The 24908-nt window shown below is 46.9% G+C and overlaps 1 protein-coding gene across 1 annotated transcript; it reads left to right on the top strand.

The window, feature by feature from the left end:
• Window positions 1-4654: 4654 nt before the first annotated feature.
• On the top strand, window positions 4655-20680 carry C1S (complement C1s). The gene is made up of 12 exons (XM_012760473.2): window positions 4655-4845; window positions 5693-5858; window positions 6469-6676; window positions 6880-7057; window positions 7662-7787; window positions 8245-8441; window positions 15331-15484; window positions 15868-15983; window positions 16392-16470; window positions 16991-17119; window positions 18184-18258; window positions 19505-20680. The coding sequence occupies exons 2-12, from the start codon at window positions 5836-5838 to the stop codon at window positions 20299-20301; spliced, it is 2082 nt and encodes a 693-aa protein (XP_012615927.2). The 5' UTR covers window positions 4655-4845; window positions 5693-5835; the 3' UTR covers window positions 20302-20680.
• The last annotated feature ends 4228 nt before the right edge of the window (window positions 20681-24908 follow it).

The following is a 24908-nucleotide window of genomic DNA, read 5'->3' as shown; positions in this document are numbered from 1 at the left end:
CCCGGCTAATTGTTTTATTTTAATTAATTAATTTTTGAGACAGAGTCTTACTGTGTTGCCCTGGGTAGAGTATAGTGGCATCATTGTGGCTCACTGCAACCTCAAACTTCTGGGCTCAAGTGTTCTTTTCTTGCCTCAGCCTCCTGAGTAGCTGGGACTACAGGTGCACCACAACACCTGGCTAATTTTTTCTATTTTTAGTAGAGACAGGGGTCTCACTTTTGCTCAGGCTGATCTCGAACTCCTGAGCTCAAGTGATCCTCCCGCCTCGGCCTCCCAGAGTGCTACGGTTACAGGCGTGAGCCATCGCACCTGCGCCTGGCCTGGGAGCTTCCTAATACTATTTTTAAATCTCATTTCAGATGTCTGATAGCTATCTTAGATAGCATGGCTGGATGAAATTTGAGATGGGAAATGGAACAGGAAGTGAATTTCCTTGGATAAAGAATATATTTAATGTTACTATATTTTTTGGAATCACTTAGGAGCTTCTGGGGCTGGCAGTGTGGAGGACACAGAAGAGGAGCACGGGTGGCGCTGGTGCGTGGCTGTATGAGTGCGAGAACAGGGCTGCCCCTATTAGCTTCCTGATCACCTCCCGCAGGCGGACGGCTATGCCCTGGGTGATCATGTCATCTTAATTGTCACAACTATCAGGTTCAAGAAGAAAAACCTTGGGGATGTTAGTGGGGAAATGTTCCTGTTGGCACTGACAGATCTTTCCTGAAGGGGAGAGACAGCTCCCCGGCATGACTCTCCCTGCCACTCTCCCTCCCTCACCTTGCCCCGGGAAGGTGGAGTAACTTCTCCTACTGCAAAGGTGGGGAGAGTAACCGGCTTAGCCCTGCTCCCTCCTGGGGGAAAGCTGTCTGCAGGGAGGTGTGTTCTCTACGTGGGGAGGCCTCGCCTGGCCCAGCCTTGCCTGGGTCTGGAAGGGTAGTTCTGTCTAATTCTAGGGTTCCATAGCCCCCATTTGGCTTCTGCACTAAGCTACTTCCTCTATCTTGGCCTTTATTGCTATTGAAGATAATATTTTGACCTCATTTGCTGCTTTTGTTTTATTTCTCCATTTCTCTAGAACTTGAAAGGGGAAGAGGGATGCTATTTATTTAGGCCCCTCAGAGTCCCTAACATTGTGAATATGATAGTTACTCTGGTAACGCTAGTGATTATTTTCTAAATGTCCTATTCATGTTTATATACACCTGTGTGCTGATTAATATTAACATGTAAGGTTTTAATTTCTGGTTTGTGTATCAGCATTATCAAATCAGCTGGGGTTCAGGTGACCCTCAGGGTGATAATAAGCACCTCATTTTAATGAATCCCCATAATACTGGGCAGATTATGTAACATGCCCCCTGCTCTTTCTAGGCCGTCATTGCAAGAGGTTTTGGCCTTAGTTCTTGCTGAACTGGGGAAGGAGAAAGGGGCCAGAGATACCATTACTTAATTGATTTGTTGTCTTTTTGAGATTTAGAGAGAGAAAGAGTATGTTTCCTTTTGAGGGCAAAATTGTAGATGGGAAGACAAAGCACAGGAGAGGATAGGAGAGTCTCATTCTACCGGCAAGATCAGGCAGTGTTGAACTCAGAAGGAAAAGGAGAAAGAGCCCTGGACAATTTGATAACATGCCCTTTTTTTCCTTGCTATGTACTGAAGCATGCTCTTGATGAGGATGCTGCTGCTGCTGCTGCTGCTGGCGTTTGGAGACAATGTTGTTTGCTATTTATTAAAGGCTGACTACTGAGTATCAGATAAATGCTAATGCTTAGCCTGCAGTATTTTGTTTAACCTTGGCTGCAATAGGCTCCAACAGTAATAGCTGTGTCTGATAGTAGGTGATATTATCCCCATTTTACACACGATGAAGCTGAAGCTCAGAGAGGCAAAGCAACTTTTTCAAGGTGGTACAGCTAAAAGCGTCTAGTGAATGGTTAGAATTCACTTTGGCTCGTTCATTCAATCAGCCATTTCTCAGGTACTCACTGAGCATGTTGTGTCAGCCGTGGTTCTTAGTGCAGGCAACAGAAACCAAGTCTGGATGATTTTGGCAGAAGAGGAATTTAGTAAAGTGATTCTGGATTGCTCACAGACATGCCAGGAGAGCCGTGTGTGGAAGCTTCCCAGCAGGGACAATGGCAGAACCTGGCTGCCTCTGTTGCCACTGCCTTGGGCCTATCCCTGACTCTTCGGTTTGCAATGCTCACCCACTGGGGCTGGAATCTGGGCGCTGCTGTGAACATCACCTCCTCCTCCATCTTGTTGCAGCTGCCACTGTCCCCAGAGGCTCCGTGGTCCCTGCTTCTTGGCATCTCTGCCTCTGGATTCAAAGCCTGGGCCTGGGATGAATGGCGCATGCGTGCATGGGCCTGCTCCAGAGCTGTGGGGGCGGGGCGGGGAACGCTTCCTGCACCCTCATCTTCTCTCATGGGAGGTCGGCTCCGCTCCCAAGAGTCATATGACGAGGAACTCCCCAAATGTGGCAGAGGTTCAGTAGGCAGCCGAAGGAACAACACACGGCTGCATGTATGTCTGCTGTGTGTGTGACACTGCTAGCCATGGTGTGCAACAGAGATGGATCAGACCCAGAGCCTGCCAGCAGAGACCTTACCGCTCACGACGATCTTCCTTTATTTATTTATTTTTAGTTTTTATTTTTGAGACAGAGTCTTGCTTTGTTGCCCAGGCTAGATCGAGTACCGTGGTGTCAGCCTGGCTCACAGCAACCTCAATCTCCTGGGCTCAAGCAATCCTCCTGCCTCAGCCTCCTGAGTAGCTGGAACTACAGGCATGTGCCACCATGCCTGGCTAATTTTTTCTATATATATTAGTTGGCCAATTAGTTTCTTTCTATTTATAGTAGAGATGGGGTCTCGCTCTTGCTCAGACTGGTCTCGAACTCCTGACCTTGAGCCAATCCACCCGCCTTGGCCTCCCAGAGTGCTAGGATTACAGGCGTGAGCCACTGCACCCTGCTGATGATCTTCCTTTAACATGCACATTTATTGGGCGTCATAGTGTGCAAAGTTTGTTCACTCTGATTGTTTTATTAGGTTCCCCGACAGCCATGTAGGGTAGGCAGAACTGATGTGATCTCTGTTTTATCTTTGAAGACCCGGGGAAGTTGGGTGATGGGCCTAAGGCCTCAACCCTGGTGAGCAGCAGGGCGAGCCTGGAGCCTGTCTTCTGACTCCCAGGCGGGTGCTGAGCCAACCAGAGGTAAGACTTGCACACAGATACCATGCTTCCCTGCTTCTAAGGCACACAGTTTCCCCCCATGTTTTCTCTCTCCTGAGATCAGGATGCATCTTATCATCACTGGCATATCATTGTTTAATTGCAGCTTTTTTGTTCCTGGTGGGATATAAAATAATGAAGCATCTTCAGTTGATGAAGTCTTAGATTCATCGGAATGCAGTCGCTAAGATGGGAACGTAGAGGAGGCCTGCGAGATGGGGAGGCTTTATGGAGGGAATGCGCAGGCCCACAGGCCCTTATCAGCACTTCTGAACTCCAAAGGACTCTGAAAAACAGTAGAGTTTTTTTTTCCTTTTCCAAATTTGGTACCAAAACTCATTTGGCAACAAAACGTGACCTGAACTGATGTCAAGTAATTTATAATCTTTAGTTATTCCACTTACCGTGAAGACTGATATGTTTAGCTCCAGACATATTAATGTTTGACAGTGGAGTGTTATTCCAGTCCCTGGGGGCAGGTGGAGCAGCAGATGTTTCCTAATTTTGGGTCTGTGTACTGTATTGCCTTTTAAAAATCTATAATATTCTGTATTTCAAAACACATCTGGACCCAAGGGCTATAGACATGGGGTTGTATCTGAAGTGGGGCTTGATTGGTGGGTAGAATTTATTTATTTTTAATTTTCATTTTTTTAGAGACAGGGTCTTGTTTTGTCACACCAGCAGGGGTGCAGTGGTTTAATCACAGCTCACAGCAACCTTGAATTCTTGGGCTCAAGTGATATTCCTGCCTCAGCCTCCCAAGTAGCTGGGACTACAGGCGTGAACCACCAGGTCTGGTTAATTTATTGTTTTTTGCAGAGATGGGGTCTCACTATGTTGTCCATACTGGTTTCTAACTCCTGGCCTCTAGTGATCCTCCCACCTTGGCCTTCCAAAGTGCTGGGATGACAGGTGTGAGCCACTGCACCTGGCCCAGTGAGTGGAGTTTAGATGTTCGGAGATGTGGAAGGGATTTTAGGAAGAGGAAAGAGCATCACCTCATGCCAGCTTGGGTCTATATGTAAGTCATTATCCAACCATTAAATACGCCTCAAAGCAGAGATGACTTGCATTTCTGATACTTACACTCCCTTAATTCATGATTCGTACGCAACTGGAGGATTGGACCTTCTGGGTTTGGCTTTCCCCTTCAGTATCAATCCCCTCCTTTTCCCACAAATCACCTGACTTCCCCGAAAACTCTGACACACACCCTTTGGCTGAAAAAGAGCATTAGGCAATCGGTGAAACTCCCCGTTTCTCCTTTCTCCTCTGGAGCCCTGGCTAGAGGAATGTCATGCCAGGCGAGGAGGACGCTGTTCTTGTTTCAAAAGCAGAGGGAGCTCCAAGATCAAGGCTGAGCTCCCCTTGCCCCATGTCAGAGTCTCCCAGCCCCCTCTGTTTAGATCAGAGAATTTTGGACATGCACACTCGGGTAGGGAATCGCATGAACAGAACCGGGACCGGGAGGCCAGCGGGAGGATCCTGCAGAGGGAGCATCCAGGCCCCGTGCTGCCGTCGCTGGGAGCCGGTGGGGTCACCCAGCATGCCCACTGGCAGGAGCGAGAAGACTGGCCCGCTTGCTCCCATCAGCTTCTGAAGGTAAAACCTTAAAAACAAAGAGCAGAGCTTTGATGGAGGGGAAGAGAAAGGCAGAAAACCTCACGCAGGAGGGTCTGGGCAAAGCTGGAGCTCTGCAAAGGGCAGAATCAAAAACGGCTGAATATAGACAACCTCTTTCTCTTAGGCTCGCCTGTCCATCCCCATTCACTCTCCTACCAACCACTGTTTCCAGAGTTAAAAACAATTTTGGCAAGGTTTTTCTAGGAACTGTAGGAAGATAGCTTGTCTATTTAGGGGAAAAAAGCTAAGGAAACCCTGGAAAACTCATCCGGAACCTGCCCTTTTCCACCTCTCCTTTCCTGTCATGCTCCTTGTCACTCAGCTGCCCCTTTTCTGCTTCTCCACGCAAGACTGCCTCAATGGGGCAGCACCCCCCTTCTCCGGCCACTTGTCCCAAGGTCCCTGCCTTCCCCTAGGGACAGAAGCTCAGGCCTCCATCAGTGGTCGCTGGGAGCATCAGCAGAGATACATGCAGTAAAAACACAGTGAAGGGAGCAGGTTCGAAGCCATAAGGGGTCACTGTGGAAGGGGAGGGAGGACTGTCCCAGATGGACGGTCATGATGTGCAGAGACCCCTGAAAACCCGGGTGGAAATGGGGACCTTGTTCTGTGAGGGCAGGAGAGAGGTGGATAGAATGGTGGTGAGGGTGGAGGAGGAGAGCAGAGGAGAACCGGGACAAGGTCCAGAGAAGCAAGTTCTAGTTTAGCTTAGTTCTAGTCTCGAAAATTAGTTGCAGTCAGACCACGGAGGGTGTGAGGGGCCTGGTGCCCTGTGGTGATGACTAGTGACACAGCTCTGCTTAACCTCTGTGTTATTCTCATGAAGGTGACACTGAACTGCAGGTGACCCCTCGCCACCAAAGCAGGTGCCTGTGTTTGTCAGATAAGTACATCCAGGTCTACCATCCCTTCAGCTCCAAAGTCCAGAGGTGCAGAGAGCTGGCACCAAGAGGCAGGCAGCTCACCAGGATGGACACATCGCCAGAGATGTGGTAAGTGGTTGAGGTCTCCGAAGATTTACATGGAATCCATTCCCTTCATCTTCTCAAGACAAGGGCTCCGGGTCGGGCACAGTGGCTCACGCCTGTAATCCTAGCACTCTGGGAGGCCAAGGCGGGAGGATCATTTGAGCTCAGGAGTTCGAGGCCAGCCTGAGTAAGAGGGAGACCCCATCTCTACTATAAATAGAAAGAAGTTAGCTGGACAACTAAAAATATATAGAAAAAATCAGCTGGGCATGGTGGCACATGCCTGTAGTCCCAGCTACTGGGGAGGCTGAGGCAGCAGGATTGCTTGAGCCCAGGAGTTTGAGGTTGCTGTGAGCTAGGCTGAAGCCATGGCACTCTAGCCCGGGCAACAGAGTGAGACTCTGTTTCAAAAAAAGAAAAAAAAAAAAAAAAAAAAAGAGAAAAAAAAAGGGCTCCTATCTGAGCCTGGCTTTTGGTTTGATCTAAGCCTTTTCATTATTCCAACCTGAGATTCTCCTCCATGGCCTGTTGACCACGCTGCTCCTTTCCCTTCCTTCTGCCTGTGACGAAGGCGAGAGCTCCAGCCTGGGCTGCTGGTACCTGGGTCACCCACCTCTCTCTGTCTTTTTCTCAGGTGCGTTGTCCTGTTTTCCCTTTTGGCATCAGTTTGTGCCAAGCCTACCATGTACGGGGAGATCCTGTCCCCTAACTATCCTCAGGCATACCCCAACGAGGTAGAGAAGTCTTGGAATATAGAAGTTCCCGAAGGGTACGGGATTCACCTCTACTTCACCCATGTGGACATGGAGCTGTCCGAGAACTGCGCATATGACTCGGTGCAGGTATCTACGAGCACGTGAGCACAGAGGGGGGAGACGGGGCTGGGTGGTGGAATAAGGACGTAGGAGGGAGTGGCACAGGCATACAGTCAACTGGTGTCAGGCAGTCCTAAGGGGGTAGACGTCCTACTCTCTCTGTCCCCTTTTCTCTCACCTCCGTACCAAAATTTTACCCCTTCCTAGCTTCATTTTGACTCTTCTCTTAGATAATTTCAGGAGGCATTGAAGAAGGGAGACTCTGTGGACGGAGGACCAGCAAGAATCCCAACTCCCCAATTGTGGAAGAGTTCCAAGTCCCGTACAACAAACTGCAGGTGATCTTTAAGTCAGACTTCTCCAATGAAGAGCGTTTTACTGGGTTTGCTGCGTACTACACTGCCATAGGTAAGGCTCACCCTCCTGCATTTGCCTTACTGACTTAGCTCAAAGACTAGGAATGGGAAGAACACTGAGCAACACACTGAATGAGTTCATAATTCTTACAAAGTGTTGACTTGCCTTGGGTCCCCTTGTGGAATTCAAACACATGATCATATCTTAGTGGTGATGACGATACTCATGGCAGCAATAGATAATAAACAGTAGGCTACTGAGAACCACTATGAACTGGGTACTATATTGGGGATTTTGCCTATTTTAACATAATCTTCACCTCAACTCTTCTAATTATTACTCCCCGCGGAAGGCACTGCCATGACGCTGAGTGTGCAGAGTGTTGTCTCGGGGGCTGAAACGCTCGCAACGTGAGCACAGTCAAGGGTCTCAGGCGTCAAGCGCTCCCTTATGGCTGTGCAATGGTAGGGCTCCACTCTGGCACCGTATTTCAGGAGAGGAGTGTGGTGCACACTACCGTCCTGAAGTGTGGTCCCTTGGGAGTCTTCAAGCAATGGGCTTTCGTACTTTTTCTTCCCCTTGCAGTTTTGGGTTTGACCTTGTTCTCCCTTCTCAGTGTTTGTTCTTGACCTCAGTCTCTCCCTCCTCTTTGTAGATGTAAACGAGTGCACAGATTTTGCTGACACCCCTTGTAGCCACTTCTGTAACAACTTCATCGGTGGCTACTTCTGCTCCTGCCCGCCGGACTACTTCCTCCATGACGACATGAGGAATTGCGGAGGTGAGCCTGGCGTGGAGAGCTGTGAGCTCCCTGCGATTGGGAATGGCTTGAGGCCACAGGAGGAGCTTTGTCCACCCTTCAAGTTTTGATTAGGCCCAGCAGTCTTTTGGCGTCTACTCTTAGTGACTCCTAAGCTGCGGGGGGCAACAGAGGGAGGAAGAGAAGGCCACAGGGTATTAGTTCACTGAGAAGAGACAGAGACGCCTGCAAACAGTCTGCTGGGCCCGTTCATAACCAGAGGGCTCCGGCACAAGCACGGAGGGGAAGCCTGGCGGCGCGGCCATTCCTCCCGGTGGGTGTGGGTGTGTGACCGCCCCGCGGGCTCTGGTCGGCGTGCGGGGCCCAGGCTAGTCGGGATGGAGCACTGTCCGTGCGTGGGAAGAGGAATGCTGGAACAGGGCAGGAGCGCCCCTGCCTCACTCTACATTTCATTCTCCTCTCTCTTTTTCTCCCTCAGTCAATTGTAGTGGGGACGTATTCACTGCACTGATTGGGGAGATCGCGAGTCCCAATTATCCCAACCAGTACCCAGAGAACTCGCGGTGTGAATACCAGGTCATGCTGGAGGAGGGCTTCCAAATAGTGGTGACTGTGCAGAAAGACTTTGACGTGGAACCGGCCGATTCACACGGAAACTGCCGTGACAGTTTAGTTGTGCGTGATGGTTGGTTGATTCCCCTCCCAGCTCACACTGAGACAGTTCTTGAAGACAAAATTTTCTTTTCTCTTGCCCCCTATTTTCCTTTTTCCCCCTTCTTCTTAGTTTACATTACATTTAATACCTCCCTTCTTTTTAACCCCCTCCCATTTCACCTCTTTTTTTTTTTTTTGTTTTGAGATTTTTAAAAATTTCGGCATATTAGGGGGGTACAGATTTTAAGGTTTCAATAAATGCCCTTTCCCCCCTCCCCCCACAAGTCTGAGTCTCCAGCATGACCATCCCCCAGATGGTGCACATCTCACTCATTATGTATGTATATACCCGCCCCCTCCCACCTGCCCAATACCCTATTACTGTAGTACCTATGTGTCCACTTAGGTGCTGCTCAGTTAGTACCAATTTGCTGGTGAGTATATGTGGTGCTTGTTTTACCATTCTTGGGAAACTTCACTTAATAGTATGGGTTCCAACTCTAACCAGGAAAATATAAGATGTGCTATGTCACCATTGTTTCTTAGAGCTGAATAGTACTCCATGGTATACATATACCACATTTTATTAATCCATTCTTGGATGGATGAGTACTTGGGCTGTTTCCACAGCCTTGCAACTATGAATTGTGCTGCTATAAACATTCAAGTGCAGCTGTCTTTTTTGTAGAGTGTCATTGGATCTTTTGGGTAGATGCCCAGCAATGGGATTGCTGGATCAAATGGTAGATTCACTTGTATCACTTTAAGATATCTCCATATTGCTTTCCACAGAGGTTGAACTAGTTTGCAGTCCCTCCAGCAGTGTAGGAGTGTTCCTCTCTCTCCGCATCCATGCCAGCATTTATTGTTTGGAGACTTTTTGATAAAGGCCATTCTCACTGGAGTTAAGTGATATCTCAGTGTGATTTTGATTTGCATTTTCCTGATGATTAGAGATGTTGAGCATTTTTTCATATGTTTGTTGGCCATTCTTCTGTCTTCTTTAGAAAAGTTTCTGTTCTTGTCCTTTGCCCACTTTTTAATAGGGTTATTTGATTTTTTTCTTGCTGATTTTCGTGAGTTCTAAGTATATTCTAGTTGTCAGTCCCTTATCGGATGCATAGGATGCAAAAATTTTCTCCCATTCTGTAGGTTGTCTGTTTACTTTCATGACTATTTCTTTGGCTGTGCAGAAGCTTTGTAGTTTGATCATGTCCCATTTATTTATTTTTGTTGCTGCTGTGATTGCCTTTGGGGACTTCTTCATAAACTCTTAGCCTAGGCCGATGTCTAGGAGAGTGTTTCCAACTTTTTCCTCTAGAATTCTAATAGTTTCATACCTTAGGTTTAAGTCTGTTATCCAGCATGAGTTGATTTTTGTGAGAGGTGAAAGGTGTGGGTCCTGTTTTAGCCTTCTACAGGTGGCTATCCAGTTTTCCCAGCACCATTTATTGAAAAGGGATTCTTTTCTCCAGCGTATGTTTTTGTCTGGTTTGTCAAAGATTAGATGGCTATATGAGGATGGTTTTATATCAGGATTCTCACATCTGTTCCACTGGTCAATGTTCCTATTTTTGTGCCAATACCATATTGATTTAATTACTACAGCTTTGTAGTATAGTTTGATATCTGGCATATTAATGCCTCCCATTTTGTTTTTGTTGCCTAGGATTGCTTTTGATATTCGGGGTCTTCTTTGGTTCCATACGAAGTGTAAAATTATTTTTTCTATATCTGTGAAGAATGCTGATGGGATTTTAATAGGTATTGCATTGAATCTGTAGATCAGTTTGGGTAGTATAGACATTTTAATCATGTTGAGTCTGCCAATCCATGAGCATGGTATGGATTTCCGTCTGTTTACATCTTCTGCTATTTCTTTCCTCAGTGTTTCATAGTTCTCCCTGTGGAGGTCTTTTACCTTCTTGGTTAAGTATATTCCTAGGTACTTTAATTTCTTTGTTGCTATTGTGAAGGGAATTGAGTCTTTGATTTGGTTCTCAATTAGATTGCTGTTGGCGTATATGAATGCCTCTGATTTCTGTGTATTGATTTTGTATCCTGAGACATTACTAAATTCATTGATCAGTTCCAGGAGTTTCTTGGTTGAATCTTTGGGGTTTTCTAGATATAGTATCATATCATCAGCAAACAGTGAAAGTTTGATCTCTTCTGCCCCTATTTGGATACCTTTAATTCCATTTTCCTGTCTGATTGCTGTAGCCAGAACTTCCAGCACTATGTTGAACAGAAGTGGAGATAGTGGGCAGCCTTGTCTGGTTCCAGTTCTAAGTGGGAATGATTTCAATTTTTCCCCATTCAGTATGATGTTGGCTATGGGTCTGTCATATATGGCTTGTATCATTTTTAGGTGTGTCCCTTCTATGCCTATTTTCTTAAGCATTCATATCATGAAAGGGTGTTGAATTTTGTCAAAAGCTTTTTCTGCATCTATTGAAAGAATCATGTGGTCTTTGTTTTTGCTTCTGTTTATGTGGTGAATTGCCTTTATAGATTTGCATATGTTGAACCATCCCTGCATCCCTGGGATGAAGCCCACTTGGTCGTGATGGATTATTTTTTTGATAAGCGTCTGGATTTTGTTGAAAATTTTTGCATCTATATTCATTAGGGATATTGGTCTGTAGTTTTCTTTTTTTGTTGCATCCTTTCCTGGTTTTGGTATCAGAGTAATATTCACTTCATCAAAGGTGTCGGGGAGGTTTCCGTTCTTCTCGAAGTTGTGGAATAGTTTCTGCAAGATAGGTACTAGTTCTTCTTTGTAAGTGTGGTAAAATTCGGGTGTGAAACCATCTGGACCGGGACTTTTCTTTTTAGGGAGATTTTTAATTGCTGTTTCTATTTCAGCTCTTGAGGTTGGTCTGTTCAGGGAATCTATTTCTTCCTGGTTGAGCCTAGGGAGGCTGTGTGTTTCTAGAAATTTGTCCATTTCCTCCACATTTTCCAATTTGTGTGCATAAAAATTTTTGTAGTATTCATAAATTATATCTTGTATCTCTTTGGGATCAGTTGTGATATCTCCTTTTTTTGTTCCTGATGGAGCTTATTAGAGATTTCTCTTTTCTGCTTTTCGTTAGCTTAGCCAATGGCATGTCAATTTTGTTTATTTTTTCAAAGAACCAACTTTTTGTTTTATTAATCTCCTGAATAGCTTCCCTGTTTTCCATTTCGTTTAGTTCTGATTTTATCTTGTTGATTTCACTTCTTCTGCTGGGTTTGGGGCTGGTCTGTTCTTCTTTTTCCAGCTCTTTGAGTCGTTTCGTTAGATTGTCTATTTGTGATCTTTTTGTCTTTTGGTTATAGGCATTTATGGAGATAAACTTTCCTCTCAGAACTGCTTTAGCTGTGTCCCAGAGGATTTGATAACTTGTCTCTCCATTGTCGTTTTGTTCATAGAATTTTTTTTTTTCCATCTTGATTTCTTCATTTATGAAGTAATCATTTAGTAGGAGGTTGTTTAATTTCCATGTTTTTGTGTAGAAATGTGAGTTTCTGTTAGGGTTAATTTCTACTTTTATTCCACTGTGATCCGAGAAGGTAGATGGTGGTATGATTTCTATTTTTTAAAATTTCTTGAGATTTACTTTGTGTCCTAGGATATGGTCAATCTTAGAGAATGTCCCATGAGCTGATGAGAAGAATGTATATTCAGTGGATTTTGGGTAGAATGTCCTGTAAATGTCAGTCAGACCCAATTGTTCCAGAGTTTTGTTTAAGTCCATTATTTCTTTATTAATTTTCTGTTTGGAGGATTTGTCTTGTGCCGTCAGTGGGGTGTTGAAATCTCCGGTGATTATGGAGTTGCTATTAATCCATTTGCTTAGATCCAGTAAGGTTTGCTTTATGAAACTGGGTGCACCTAAGTTGGGTGCATATATATTTAAAATTGTTATCTCTTCTTGTTGAAGTGTGCTCTTCACCATTATATAATGACCCTCTTTGTCTTTCACTACTTTTGTTGGTTTAAAAACTAAATCGTCTGAAATTAGAATAGCCACACCAGCCTTCTTTTAACTTTCACTTGCCTGGAATACTGATCTCCACCCTTTTACTTTTAGTCTATATGCATCCTTGCAGGTTAGATGTGTTTCCTGAAGACAGCATATACTTGGCCTGTATTTTCTTATCCATTCAGCCAGCCTATGTCTCTTGAGTGGAGAGTTTAAGCCACTCAAGAGAACTGATAGGGAAGGTAGATTATTGTTCATTCTGTTGGGTTGGATGTTGTTGCTTTGATTTCTCTCTTGAGCCATTGTATTATCTGGCCTTTAATCTTTGGGTTTTGGTTGTTTTTATATTCATGAGTTTTTATTATGGTGTTCCGTGCGTAACACTGTTTTGAGTACTTCTTGTAGGGCTGGTCTTGTCTTGGTGAATTCTCTGAGACTTTGTTTGTCTGAGAATGTCTTTATTTCTCCTTCATATATGAAGCTTAGTTTTGCAGGGAATAAGATTCTAGGCTGGGCATTGTTTTGTTTCAGAAAAGTGAGAATGGGGCCCCAGTCTCTCCTTGCTTGTAAAGTCTCATTAGAGAAGTCTGGTGTTATTTGAATTGGCTTTCCCTTGTATGTTACTTGCTTTTTTCGTCTTACAGCTCTTAGAAGGGCCTCTTTAGTTGATATTTTGGTCAGTCTGATGACTGCATGTCGTGATGTCTTCCTGTTTGCATTGAATCTCCCAGGGGTCCTCTGAGCTTCTTGAACTTGTATATCGAGATTTTGAGCAAGGCCTGGGAAATTTTCCTCTATTATATCTTCAAATAGCTTGTCCAACCCTTGAGTGTTGTCTTCTTCCCCTTCTGGTAACCCTATGACCCTCACATTAGCTTTCTTCACATAATCCCACATCTCTTGTAGGCTTTGCTCTTTTCTCTTGTTTCTCTGCTCTATCTCTGTGATGGTTTTATTTAGTTGGAGGGTGTTATCTTCAATCTCTGAGATTCTTTCTTCTGTTTGATCTACCCTGTTCTTGAGACTTTCCACTGTATTTTGTAGTTCCCTGAATTGATTCTTCATTTCCAGGAGTTCGGTTAAACTTTTCTTCATTGTGTCTATTTCTTTAGTGAACTTTTGTTCTAGGCCCTGGAGGCTTTTTGTGGTTTCTTTGTGTTGGTTATTGAGTTGTTCTTGCAGGTTGGTAAGTGTTCTTATGATCCACATACGAAATTCCTCTTCTGTCATTTTGGTTGCCTGATTTTGGTTGGTGTCCGTTTCTAGGGGGCTAGTGCTCCTCTTTGGGGGTGTGTTTTCCATTTGGTTCTTCATATTTCCTGAGTTCCTTCGCTGATTTCTTCCCATGTCGATCAGTTGTCATTTCTTTCCTTTAGGTTTTTGTTTGGGTATTCACATGCCTTGTTTAGTTTCTGAGCTGGTAGGTGGTGTCTGTGGGTGAGATTTGACCACTCCGTGTATAATGAGTCAGTAGGTGCCGTGAAAAGGCTGTGCAGGATGCCCTCCCTGTCAGTAGGTGGCCCTTGCTTGGAGGAACAGGCTATGCTGTTATTTTTGTGTCCTGTTATCAGCTCTTGTTCCTGTAGGGAGGCACTCTAGTGCCTCAGGTGGTCGGTGGGGCCCTGGGATTTTCAGGTGTGTCCTTTTCTCCCCCTCAGTGATGACTGGTCTAGGAGTGAGTCTGGGCGGAGCTGGGTTGGGTAAGCCTGCCCTCAGGCTACACCAATGTCGTTAGCAGGGGTCAAAGTTCTGTTCTCTGCTTCCAGGAAAAGCTGTCAGGGCGGGGCTGGAATGGTCCCGCTCAGCCAGAAAGTCTGCGTGTTGGGGGTGGAGCTGTCTGAGACCCGAAGTCTGGAGTGGGCCTCGCTTCTTTCCACCCTCCCCAACTCCGCAGCTACTCCTGGGCCTCTGCCAGCAGGCCAGACCACACGCCACCAGACCTCCCCGGACTGTGATGCCAGTGGGGAGGTTCCCTGTGCAGGAACGCCACCTGGGCTAGGCTTATGGCCTCCTTTTAGGAGGAGGGTTGCCCTCTAAGATGCTGATCTGCCCCTGGAGGCACACACACCTCAGTAGGCTGTTCACATATATCCCTTCTGTGCCCCGGGCAATGTGAGACCTCGGTGCACGGGATCTGGTCTGCAGGTCCAACCTCTGGGTCCCAGAGTTCAAACTGTATCCCCACCATGGAGAGGCATGCCGGTCCCAATTCACCCACAGGGAGCCCAAGCTGGGTCTATGTCTCTCAGCCTCTGAGTCGGCACCGTTCTCCTGGGAACACAGTGCCAGCAGCACCTGGGAGGGCTGGCGGGTGGGGAGGTCACAGTCTGAGTTCCCCTTAGTCAGCTGTAGGGTCCCAAAAGGGAAGGTCCTGTTCCCTGGAGGTGCCTCCATCTGGTGGCTGTATTGTCTCTCTGGGCAGCCGCAGGTAGGGTGGGCCGAGGGGAGAAGGAGGCAATATGGCGCCTGCCGCGCGGCTCGGGTCTGTGCACACGGAGGTGCCCCGAGGGAGTTGGGAGCCTGTTGCCGCGTCCGCTACAGGCTCACCGCTAGCTGGCGGCGGCCGTCTCTGGGCTGGTCTCTACAGGTCTCTCCACCCTCTGGGGAGCCCACCAGCAGTCCCAGATGCAGGGGAGGGGAAACAGCACATCAACCTACCCTTCCCACTGGTCTCCAGGCTGCTCCGGCGGTCTCAGCTTCCAGTTCTCCTCCGCAGCCTCCTCCCGTGGAGTCTCCCGGGGCCTCAGGTACCCCTCCTTCCGGCCCTCGTCCGCTGTATTCTTGTCTTCTTGCTTCTTTTTTCTAATTTCTGCTAGAATCTGTCCTTTCTGCAGAGACACTCTGTCTGGCGGTGTTTCTCGTCCACCATCTTGATCCTCTCACACCTCTTTTCTTTAGTTCTTTCTCTTTGCTCATTTCATCATTTTGTTTCCTTTCAGTTTATTGCAGGAGATCAGCAATTTGGTCCTTACTGTGGTGATGGTTTCCCTGGGCCACTAAATATTAAAACCAGGAGTAATGCTCTTGTTATCATATTCCAAACTGACCTAACAGGGCAAGGAAAAGGCTGGAAACTTCGTTACCATGGAGAACGTGAGTAACCTAGAATTGGCTCTTTGGTTGGGGATACCAAAGTCCCTGGACAATGTAGAATCAAAACAGGCAGATTGGTGTTGGGATAGAATCCTGAGATATTTCACTTTCTCAGGGGAATCTAAACCTGTCAATGGTTTCCAGAAGTGCCTCTAGCTCTAGTAATCCCTCAACTGGACCTGAGGGTGCAGCCAGCGTGGGGGTGGTTAGTTAGTAATGCCATGTCACCGTAGACATCTGCCATATTGGAATGTTAAGCATCAGGACTGAGGACAAATGGATGATTTTGGAAAAGTGTGAAAATGATGTAAATTGAATAGAGAGTCTCCAACTAGTTAGTAAAAGAAAATTTTTTTTCTGTCCCAATTTGTGTTGTTTCCAAGCAATCCCCTGTCTTAAAGAAGACACTGCCAATTCTGTTTGGGAGCCTGAGAAGGCAAAATACGTGTTTAAAGATGTGGTGAAGATAAACTGCCTGGAAGGGTTTGAGGTCGTGGAGGTAAAGTACCGCCGGGGCTTCTCCCCATCCCGCCCCAGACCAGGGTGAGCACACTGACGTTGTTGAGCGCTCACCTAATGTACTTGTTTGGTCAAGGGGTCACACCTTTCCATAAGCATAACAGCTTAATATCTTTTGTTCTTGCTTGTGAGCCCTGGAGCCCCTTGGCCAGCTTGGCATTGTCTCTCTCCTCTCAGTCTTCCTGGGGGTGGGAGCTGACACCCTGGGGCAAAGCTGTCTTTCAGCCCCATCTCCTGGGTCCTTTGGGTCGTTCTGCTACGATGTCTCCAGGCTTCTTGTGATGAGGACTCCTCATGGATCCAAGGCCAGAGATCGATTCCATTTTCGATTTTGCTTTTCCATATCTCTCTTTATAAATTAATGGTGATGTCTACTATTAATCTCCAGGGAAGTGTTGGCTCAACGTCTTTCTATTCTACTTGTCAAAACAATGGAAAGTGGAGTAACTCTGAACTGAAGTGTCAACGTACGTGTCTCCTCAAAATGGAACTTTTTTTCCTTCCCAAAGGGAATTGAAAGAGCAGCATATCTAAATTCAAATGCATGGTTTCCTCTTAGGCTTGTGAGGAATGGCTCGGGTTTTTGAAGGGAAGCCAGTCATGGAGGTTTTTCTAGTCCCAGCCCTAATCTGGTCCCAGGCCAGCCAGACAGGCAGATTTCTTCCCAAGAAAGGAACTGTGGGATTGGTAGAGCTAACAGCCACCTGTGGGTGCATTCCTGGCTTCCACGGGGTCCTCCACCAACTACTGAGAACCAAGTTCCTTCTTGTAGCTTTCAAGGGGCCATCTGGGTTGGCAAGCCTCGGTGGCTAGGGAGTTGGGTGACACCAGCTGGGAAGGATGCCCAGAGAGGCTAGTGTGGAAGAGTCATCCCAGGTGTGCTGATGGGTATGGAGTGGGGAAGGAATGAGGCTGGAATGGGCCCTGTGACTCTTCCTGGGAGGAAGTGGATATCCTGATCATCAATCTCCTGCCTTCCTTTTGTAGCTGTGGACTGTGGCCTCCCTGAACCCATTCAGCATGGTAAAGCTGAAGATCCAGAAAGTACTTTGTTTGGTTCTGTCACTCGCTACATTTGTGAGGAGCCTCATTACTACATGGAAAATGAAGGCAGTGGTAGGTTTCTTTTACTCGAGAAAAGAGAGAGAAAGAGTGAGAAGGTGTTGGATGGTGAATTGCACAATCTTTCTGGGGCAGAGAGAATTTGTAGAGAAATGAAGGAGATGGGACAGACATGGTTCATTCCCTGGCGTGGTCAAAGAGTATAGCTTTCACATGGAGCAGGATACACGGTCCCTAGGATCATTCCTAGGGAGTCATAGAGGTCACCAGCTCAGCTTCACAGCTGTAGCAGGAATTCCCCTAAACGTCTGTTTTATATGGTTATCCACTCTCTGGCCAATTAGTTCATGTAAAACCCAGAGGAGCAATGCTTCCAGCTTCAAGTCACCATGCTATGAATGGCTTTCTTGATATAGAACCTTGGTTGTGCTAGATGAAGGGCTGGATTAGACACAATACATCTCACTACATCACTTTTTATTTGATTCTATTTTTTTATTTTTTTGAATCTTGCTCTGTTGCCCAGGCTATAGTGCAGTGGCATCTTTATAGCTCACAGCAACCTCAAACTCCTGGGCTCAAGCGATCCTCCTGCCTCAGCCTCCCGAGTAGCTGGGACTACAGGTGTGCGCCACCATGCTCGGCTAATTTTTCTATTTTTTTTTTTTAAGCCTGTCCACTGAATTGAATAATTTTTCTATTTTTAGTAGAGATGGGGTCTTGTTCTTGCTCAGCCTGGTCTTGAACTCCTGACCTCAAGTGATTCTTTCACCTTGGCCTCCCAGAGTGCTGGGATTACAGGTGTGAGGTGCGGTGCCTGGCTTTTGATTTGATTTTGTTTTATTTGATTTTTATTTTCTTTTCCCTCTTAAAGCATTTTCCCAATCTCTACCATAACCCTTCTTCCTTGTGCTTTGGAGACTTTTCCTTCCCTTCTCCTGGCAGGATAGAGGCCTGAGGGATTGTTTGGGGGATGGCCTCAAGAGTTTTTTCTAGCTGATTTGATCTGATCCCCTGTTCCTTCCAATCCTGGAGGAACTGAGGCTCTGAATGAAAGGGGGGATGGAGGAGACAAGATGTGGTGGCGTGTGTGACCGTCGTTCTCTGTGCTGTTTCAGGGGAGTATCGCTGTGCTGGTAATGGGAGCTGGGTGAATGAGGTGCTGGGCACGGAGCTGCCGAAATGTGTTCCAGGTAAGCAGGGCTGAGGCTGGGGAGGAGACAGAGCCACAGGTGCAGGCGAGTGGGCGTCACCTCTGAAAGTAGCCGTAATCCTCTTGGGAAAGACCTTAAGGGTCCGAGCCTACCAGAGCCCAGCTCAGTGAGGAGGCAGCAACGCTGGGTGGGGGCCTGCTGGGCCCTGGGGAAGTCCTTCTGCCACCCTGAGCCAGGCCACCGGGAACAAACAGAAAAGCCAGTTGGTGGCAGAGTCAGGGCCGGCTAGGTCTGGTAACACGGTGGAGAAGGGACATAGAATTGCTAAGACCAGGGCCTGAAAGTTGAGAGTGAGGAATCAACACTCAGAAACAAGACTAAGTAGCCTAGATATTAGATGAAAAGTTCATACGGCAACAAGACACAGAGGATACAACAAGTGGGGTGAGTAGGGAGCTCAGAGTTGAGTGGCGGCTGGGGCAAAACCAGGATAATAACAGTGATCCTGGGAGTAACAGCGTTATCCGTGGAGCCGGGGACTGGGCTGATTCATTGCATTTAGTGTCTCATTCACGTCCTTGTAACAACCCTGTGAGGGGGGTGTTCCTGGTCTCATTTGAGCAGTGAGTGGCTTGAGTGCAAGCCCTGGGGCGAGCACGTAGCAGGGGTGGGCTTTGATCAGTTCGGGTCCGTCCATGCTGTCCGGTGAGGGATTTGGGTAAGCAGCTTCATCTAAAATCCAGTTATATGGGGAATGGCAAAGCCACCTCACCTGGAGCCAGGCACTGGGGAGTGACAGGCCAAGACCAAGGCAGGGTGCCCGCTCTTCACTTCCCAGGCTGACCTGTGGGTTACCAGGAGGGACGCAGGGACAATCAGGACTCAGTAAAGAAGGCGACAAGCATTTGATCTGGGCATCAGAAGGAGGTAGAGAGGACAGAGTTTCCCAGCACTGGCTCCCGCGTCGGCCCCTGCCTCACGTGCTGAGCCTGGGGGAGATGTGCCCCGGAGGGGCTGGGTGTGAGGCACGAGCGCATTTGGACGCGTCCTGTGCACACGACCTCCGTTCAACCAGCCTCCCCCACGCGCCCGTGTGTGGCATTGGCAACGTGGGAAGTTTAGGGAAGGCCAGGACAAGTCAGGTGTTGAGAAGGTTGACCCGTTAGGGTTGGCCATGTCACGCTAGAGAGCGCTGCAGCCCAGCAGGAAAGTGTGTGAGTGGAGGATTGGCAGGAGGCTGGCGTCTTCCTTGCTCCTTCCCCACCTCGCTCTTATTCCTTCCTAGTCTGTGGAGTCCCCAGTGAGCCCTTTGAAGAAAAACAGAGGATCTTTGGTGGATCTAATGCGAAGATTCAAAGTTTCCCCTGGCAAGTCTTCTTTAAGAACCCGTGGGCTGGCGGGGCTCTCATCGGTGAGCACTGGGTGCTGACGGCTGCCCACGTCGTGGAGGGAAACCAGCAGCCGCTCATGTACGTCGGCGCCACCTCGGTGCAGACCTCACGCCTGGACGATGCCCAGATGCTCGTTGCTGAGCGTGTGTTTATTCATCCGGGCTGGGAGCTGCTGGATGACACAGACCAGCGGAAGAATTTTGATAATGACATTGCACTGGTGCAGCTGAAAGACCCGGTGAAAATGGGACCCACCATCTCCCCCATTTGCCTACCCGGCACCTCCTCCGAATATAACCCTTCGATCGGAGACCTGGGGATGATCTCAGGTTGGGGCCGAACAGAGGTCAGAGATCGGGCTATCCGCCTCAAAGGGGCAAGGTTACCTATAGTTCCTTTATCCAATTGCCAACAGGTGAAAAAGAAAAACTCTGATATGGTTATAGAGTCCTACATTTTCACTGCAAACATGATCTGTGCTGGCGGAGAGAAGGGTGTTGACAGCTGTAAAGGGGACAGTGGCGGGGCCTTTGTTCTACAGGACCCCCGTGAAAAGAACCCCAAATTCTACGTAGCTGGCCTGGTGTCCTGGGGACCTGAATGTGGGACATACGGGCTCTACACACGGGTGAAGAACTATGTTGACTGGATAATAAAGACTATGCAGGAAAATAGCCCCAGCAAGGACTAAGCCATACACATGCCACCAGCCTCTCCATGGGGCACGACCAATCCGTAGCTCCCAGTTCCTCTCACCAGTCCTGTTATTTCACTATAACCAAGAGAGGACATGGAAGTATGATTTAAATAGAACTTGATTGTCACAATACCTGGCTGGAGGTAGAGTTTGGTCACAGAATTGTGTTGGTCCTTTAGTTGTGATCTGAACCTGTGGGGTCCTCTCCCCTGAATTCCTATGGTATTATCATGTGGGAGGGGCACCCCTATTTTGAACTATTCCATAGGGATACCTTAATCTTTTGTTTCCTCTTTACCTGTTTGAAATTCCATTTACTTTGTCATTTTTAGTGTCCATTATCTACTTAGAATAAAGCATGTTTATAATCCAATTCTGGCTGACTTACCTTATTCCATGTCAAGATCTCAGAATCACAGTGGGACGAGGTGACTGAGTTCGGCTGTTATGTCACTGAACTCAGGGACCTAGTAACTAATATTTCATTGTCATGAAAATAGGGAATTCAGCTTCTCTCCTCTCTTCCAACTGAGATTTACTGAATATTGTGGATTAGTGTGAACATTACCAGTGCAAGGCACCATATTCTGCTTTTGAAACTCATTAAACATACATGAACTTCATTCAGAAGCCCTCCATGTACAACAGTTAGCGTTGGCTCTTTAAGATCTTCTTTAAGTAGAAATGGTTTTCATATGTCACCTGAAAATTAATTTCCCTTTAATACTCATTGCATAATTTAATGCAATATTATGACTCCATAAAAAAGAAAAACCAGAGAAGTTTAAATTGCGCTTTCCTGCTTTCCTGGTGGGTTTGAGCAATTTGTCAGCCAGGCAATGATGTCCTCATTAGCTAGAACTCTGAACCAAAATGTTACAGTTGAAAGCCCTGGTGAGGGTGGGCCGCAAGAATCTCCCCTCTGTTTTCCAAGGGGAGGAAAAGAAAAACTCCTCCTCCCCAAAGAATGATTAGTGACAAAAATGACCACAGAGTAGAGACTTGGCATGTTTTAGACTGAGGACAGGAGAGCTATCTTAGGGTGTCTTATGAAAGCTGAGGATTGAGAATAAGTGTTGAGAAGGACGCTGGCCTGTTTGATGTGACACATGGCTTTCAGGACAGCAGTTTTTACCAGAAGCCAAAAAAGGTGTGTTTAGGGCCCATCAAGAAAGAACTTTGATCATCTACAGACTAAGAGGGCTAAATTCTTCTGCAGACTAAATTCACCAGTCGACCTTAGGCTGCTAAACACATGGTGAGGTATCCAGAGGAACTCTAATTGAAGGGTCTGAAGAATCAAAGGGAATTGCAACAGGAGCCTCTGGAAGGATGGTGTCCTGTCAACCAAGCGGCCTGGAGCCATTGTGTCATTCCTTAACCGTGCTCGTCATAACTGCCTGCCCCTCCTGGCATGGCAGGCGCGCTGGAACTGACGGTGCGCCCAAAACAACAGTGTTTTGGGTGGGAGAAAGAATACTCCTCTAGGGATAAAAGGACACTGGAGAAACACTGAGATTTAGAAACACGATCTGTGATAGAGACATTTTCCTTCCTTTTTATATTTGGGGTAATAGTAAAAAACTAACCTGGACTATAACAAGTAAGAGAAAAAGGACGTTCATCCCTCTCAGAGAGAATCTTCAGTCTGTGTGGGTTCTGCCCTTGCTGTGGGCTGAGACCTTGGTGAAAGAATTCCTCTGTGCTGCGCCTTGTACAGTATGGCGGGGGTGGGTCTGGCATCATTAACTGACCTGCACGGTCACTTCCTGGGTGACTGGCAGGGAGGGATCCAAATGAGCCAGCAGCAGAGACTTCAGAGCTGGGAAGAGCTCATCGCCAGGGCCGAGGGGGGCTGGAAAATCATTCCTTGTGGCTTATAGGGCATCAATTGTACTGCCTTGCAAATCGCTTGTGTCTGCTTCCTCTGAAACTCAGGAAAAGACACCCTTTTAAAGTGGGTGAATTGTCACTTTCCTCTGGTCAGAAGGAAATGGACCGGTGGATCAACAGCTCATGCCAGGAGGAAAGAGTGCCCAGCAGTCAAGAGGACTTAATGGGAAGGAACCTGGTTGAAACTGGACCGGCCCAGAGGGGGATGGAAGGGATTGTGGGACTCTCCAAAGTTGCTTTTACTGTGATTCCTAGAATCGGAAACATAGTGTGTGGAAATGTGACTTTCCCCCCCTGAATATTGGTTATTTTTTTAAAATTAAAAATATGAGAAAGCTTTATTTAATCTTGATCAAATTCACAAATGCTGCCACTATTTATTTTATTTTATTTATTTATTTATTTATTTTGAGACAGAGTCTCACTCTGTTGCCCTGGCTAGAGTGCAGTAGCATCAACCTAGCTCACAGCAACCTCAAACTCCTGGGCTCAAGTGATCCTTCTGCATCAGCCTCCTGAGTGGCTGGGACTACGGGCATGCGCCACCATGCCTGGCTAATTTTTTCTCTCTATATTTTTAGTTATCCAGCTAATTTCTTTCTTCTTTTTGTAGAGACGGAGTCTCGCTCTTGCTCAGGCTGGTCTTGAACTCCTCACCTTGAGCGATCCTCCTGACCTGGCCTCCCAGAGTGTTGAGATTACGGGCGTGAGCCACTGCGCCCCGCCTCTGCTATTATTTTTTTATGATGATTTAACAAAAACCCTTTTTCTTTTAGAATAGAGAGTCACAGGAAGTTGCAAAGATACTACAGAGAGGTGCTGTGATTCCTTCACCAGTTTCCCTTGATGGTCGCATCTTACAAAACCACAGTATAATATCAAAACCAGGAACATGATATTGGCACAACGTATGTGAATAGTTTTGTGTTGTTTTATCACACTGAAGATTCATGTAACCGATGTGGAAAATGTCAGGCGCCGGGACTGGTTGCCGCCTCCCCGGAGCTCCTCATCTCCGCAGGCCAGTGCTACCCACGCTGCTGGGGCTGGGGCCCCACGGCACACAGCCCCCCCCCCCACCCCCCGCCCCGTTTCTGGCCACGCTGCTTGTGTGATCCTGATTGGGTAAATTTTGAGTCTCACTGTTGTTGATTGGATGTTAAAGCTTGTTGTCAATTGGATGTTAAAGGTTGATTTTGATTGGATGTTAAAGCTTGTAGTTGATTGGATGCTTTTCGAGCCCTACCAAGTGTATAAGAGCAGGAGGAGAACAAAGCAGAAAGGGCAGAAGGGTCAGAAGATTGGAAGACGAAGAGAGCTGTAACGCTAGGTGTGCTGAGCCTGCTGTAGAAGAATAAAGGCTGTTCTCTGACTCTTCGTGTGCTGCTCGGTTCTTTCCCCGGTCAAATGGATAAGAGCTGTAATAAGAGCTGTAACGCTAGCTGTACACACTGCCACAACACAACTACCACTGCAATGGAGACACAAAACTATTCGATCACCACAAAGACCTCCCTCATTCTACCTCTGTATAGTCACACCTTTTTTGTTTTCTTTTACAGTTATGAAAAGATACTTAAATTTTTTTTAATTAAAAATTTTATTATTATTTTTTAGAGACAAGATCTCTCTTTTGCCCAGGCTGGAGTGCAGTGGTATGATCATAGCTCACTGCAGCCTCCAACTCCTGGGCTCAAGCGATCCTCCTGCCTCAGCCTCCCAAGTGGCTGAGACTATAGTGTGCACCACCACGCCTGGCCAAAAGATACTTTTGAAAGATCCAGCTTCTCTCAGTTGTGCTAAGAGGATCAAGGGAAATGGATTTTGGGTATATCTACTCTTGAACCAGGAAAAGAGGCGACTGGACAAATGGGGCGGTGGATGAAGTTGTGGCAACAGGAACCACAGTTGGGGAACCCCAAAGAGGGTGGCAAAACCTAAAGGGAGAGTCCCTTGATGGACTTTGTTTCCTGGGGGTGCATCTTCTGTTTTAAAAAAAATCTATAAGGGAATACAAAAGACACAGAAGACCAGCAACTGCCAGGAAGGAGCTCGTTCGAATTTTAAGACTGTATCTACCTGACCTCCAAATGGGCTGCTTGCAATCTGTATCTATCTATCTCCCTTTACCTTTAATGTAGAAGCAAATTACTTCTTCTGTTTTCATTGCTTGGGACTGAGTATGAAATATTTTTGGTATAATATGCTCAGGTTTTTCTGCGTATCTGCCTATTTATGGACAAAATGAAAATATTTCTTGATCTCTCTTAGAAAGCAAGAAGAACCTATCAGAAAAAAAAAGAGGATGGTTAGAATAAAAATTCACAGAAACTGGGATGAAAGCAAAAAAGTGCCTGAGTACAGGGAGGACTCAGGACAAAAGAGAAACCGAATCCTGGGCCCCTGGAGGCTCTTGCTCTCTGGCCCGAGTGGACAGGAATAGACCCACAGGGAGGGTTTGGTCCTCTCATGGAGCCATGCAGAGGCTGAGTGTGGGGCGGGGCTGACCACAAGAGGCCGGACAGCGATGCTCTGGGAGGGATTTTGGAAAACATTGATCACCTAGGCTAGACAGAGGCGAGCGGTATCTGCTCTGGGGGGGTCCTTACTTGTGACACAGTTTATGCAGAAAAAAATTTCCATTAATTTATGAAGTTGACCGAGCTTGTCTTAGGCGGCCCTAAACCCTTTGAAACCTCCGTTCCTGG

This window comes from Microcebus murinus, chromosome 10, assembly GCF_040939455.1.
Source record: "Microcebus murinus isolate Inina chromosome 10, M.murinus_Inina_mat1.0, whole genome shotgun sequence".
In the NCBI taxonomy this organism is placed as follows: domain Eukaryota; kingdom Metazoa; phylum Chordata; class Mammalia; order Primates; family Cheirogaleidae; genus Microcebus; species Microcebus murinus.
Note: the sequence above shows the minus strand (reverse complement) of the source record. Positions and strands in the feature narration are given on the sequence as shown.

What these genes read in the sequence shown, in the direction of transcription:
- C1S (XM_012760473.2), top strand. Translation starts at nt 5,836, where the DNA reads ATGGACACATCGCCAGAGATGTG. An exon ending in GCGCATATGACTCGGTGCAG is followed by an intron (nt 6,677 to 6,879) that starts GTATCTACGAGC and finishes CTCTTCTCTTAG; the next exon opens with ATAATTTCAGGAGGCATTGA. An exon ending in CGACATGAGGAATTGCGGAG is followed by an intron (nt 7,788 to 8,244) that starts GTGAGCCTGGCG and finishes TTTCTCCCTCAG; the next exon opens with TCAATTGTAGTGGGGACGTA.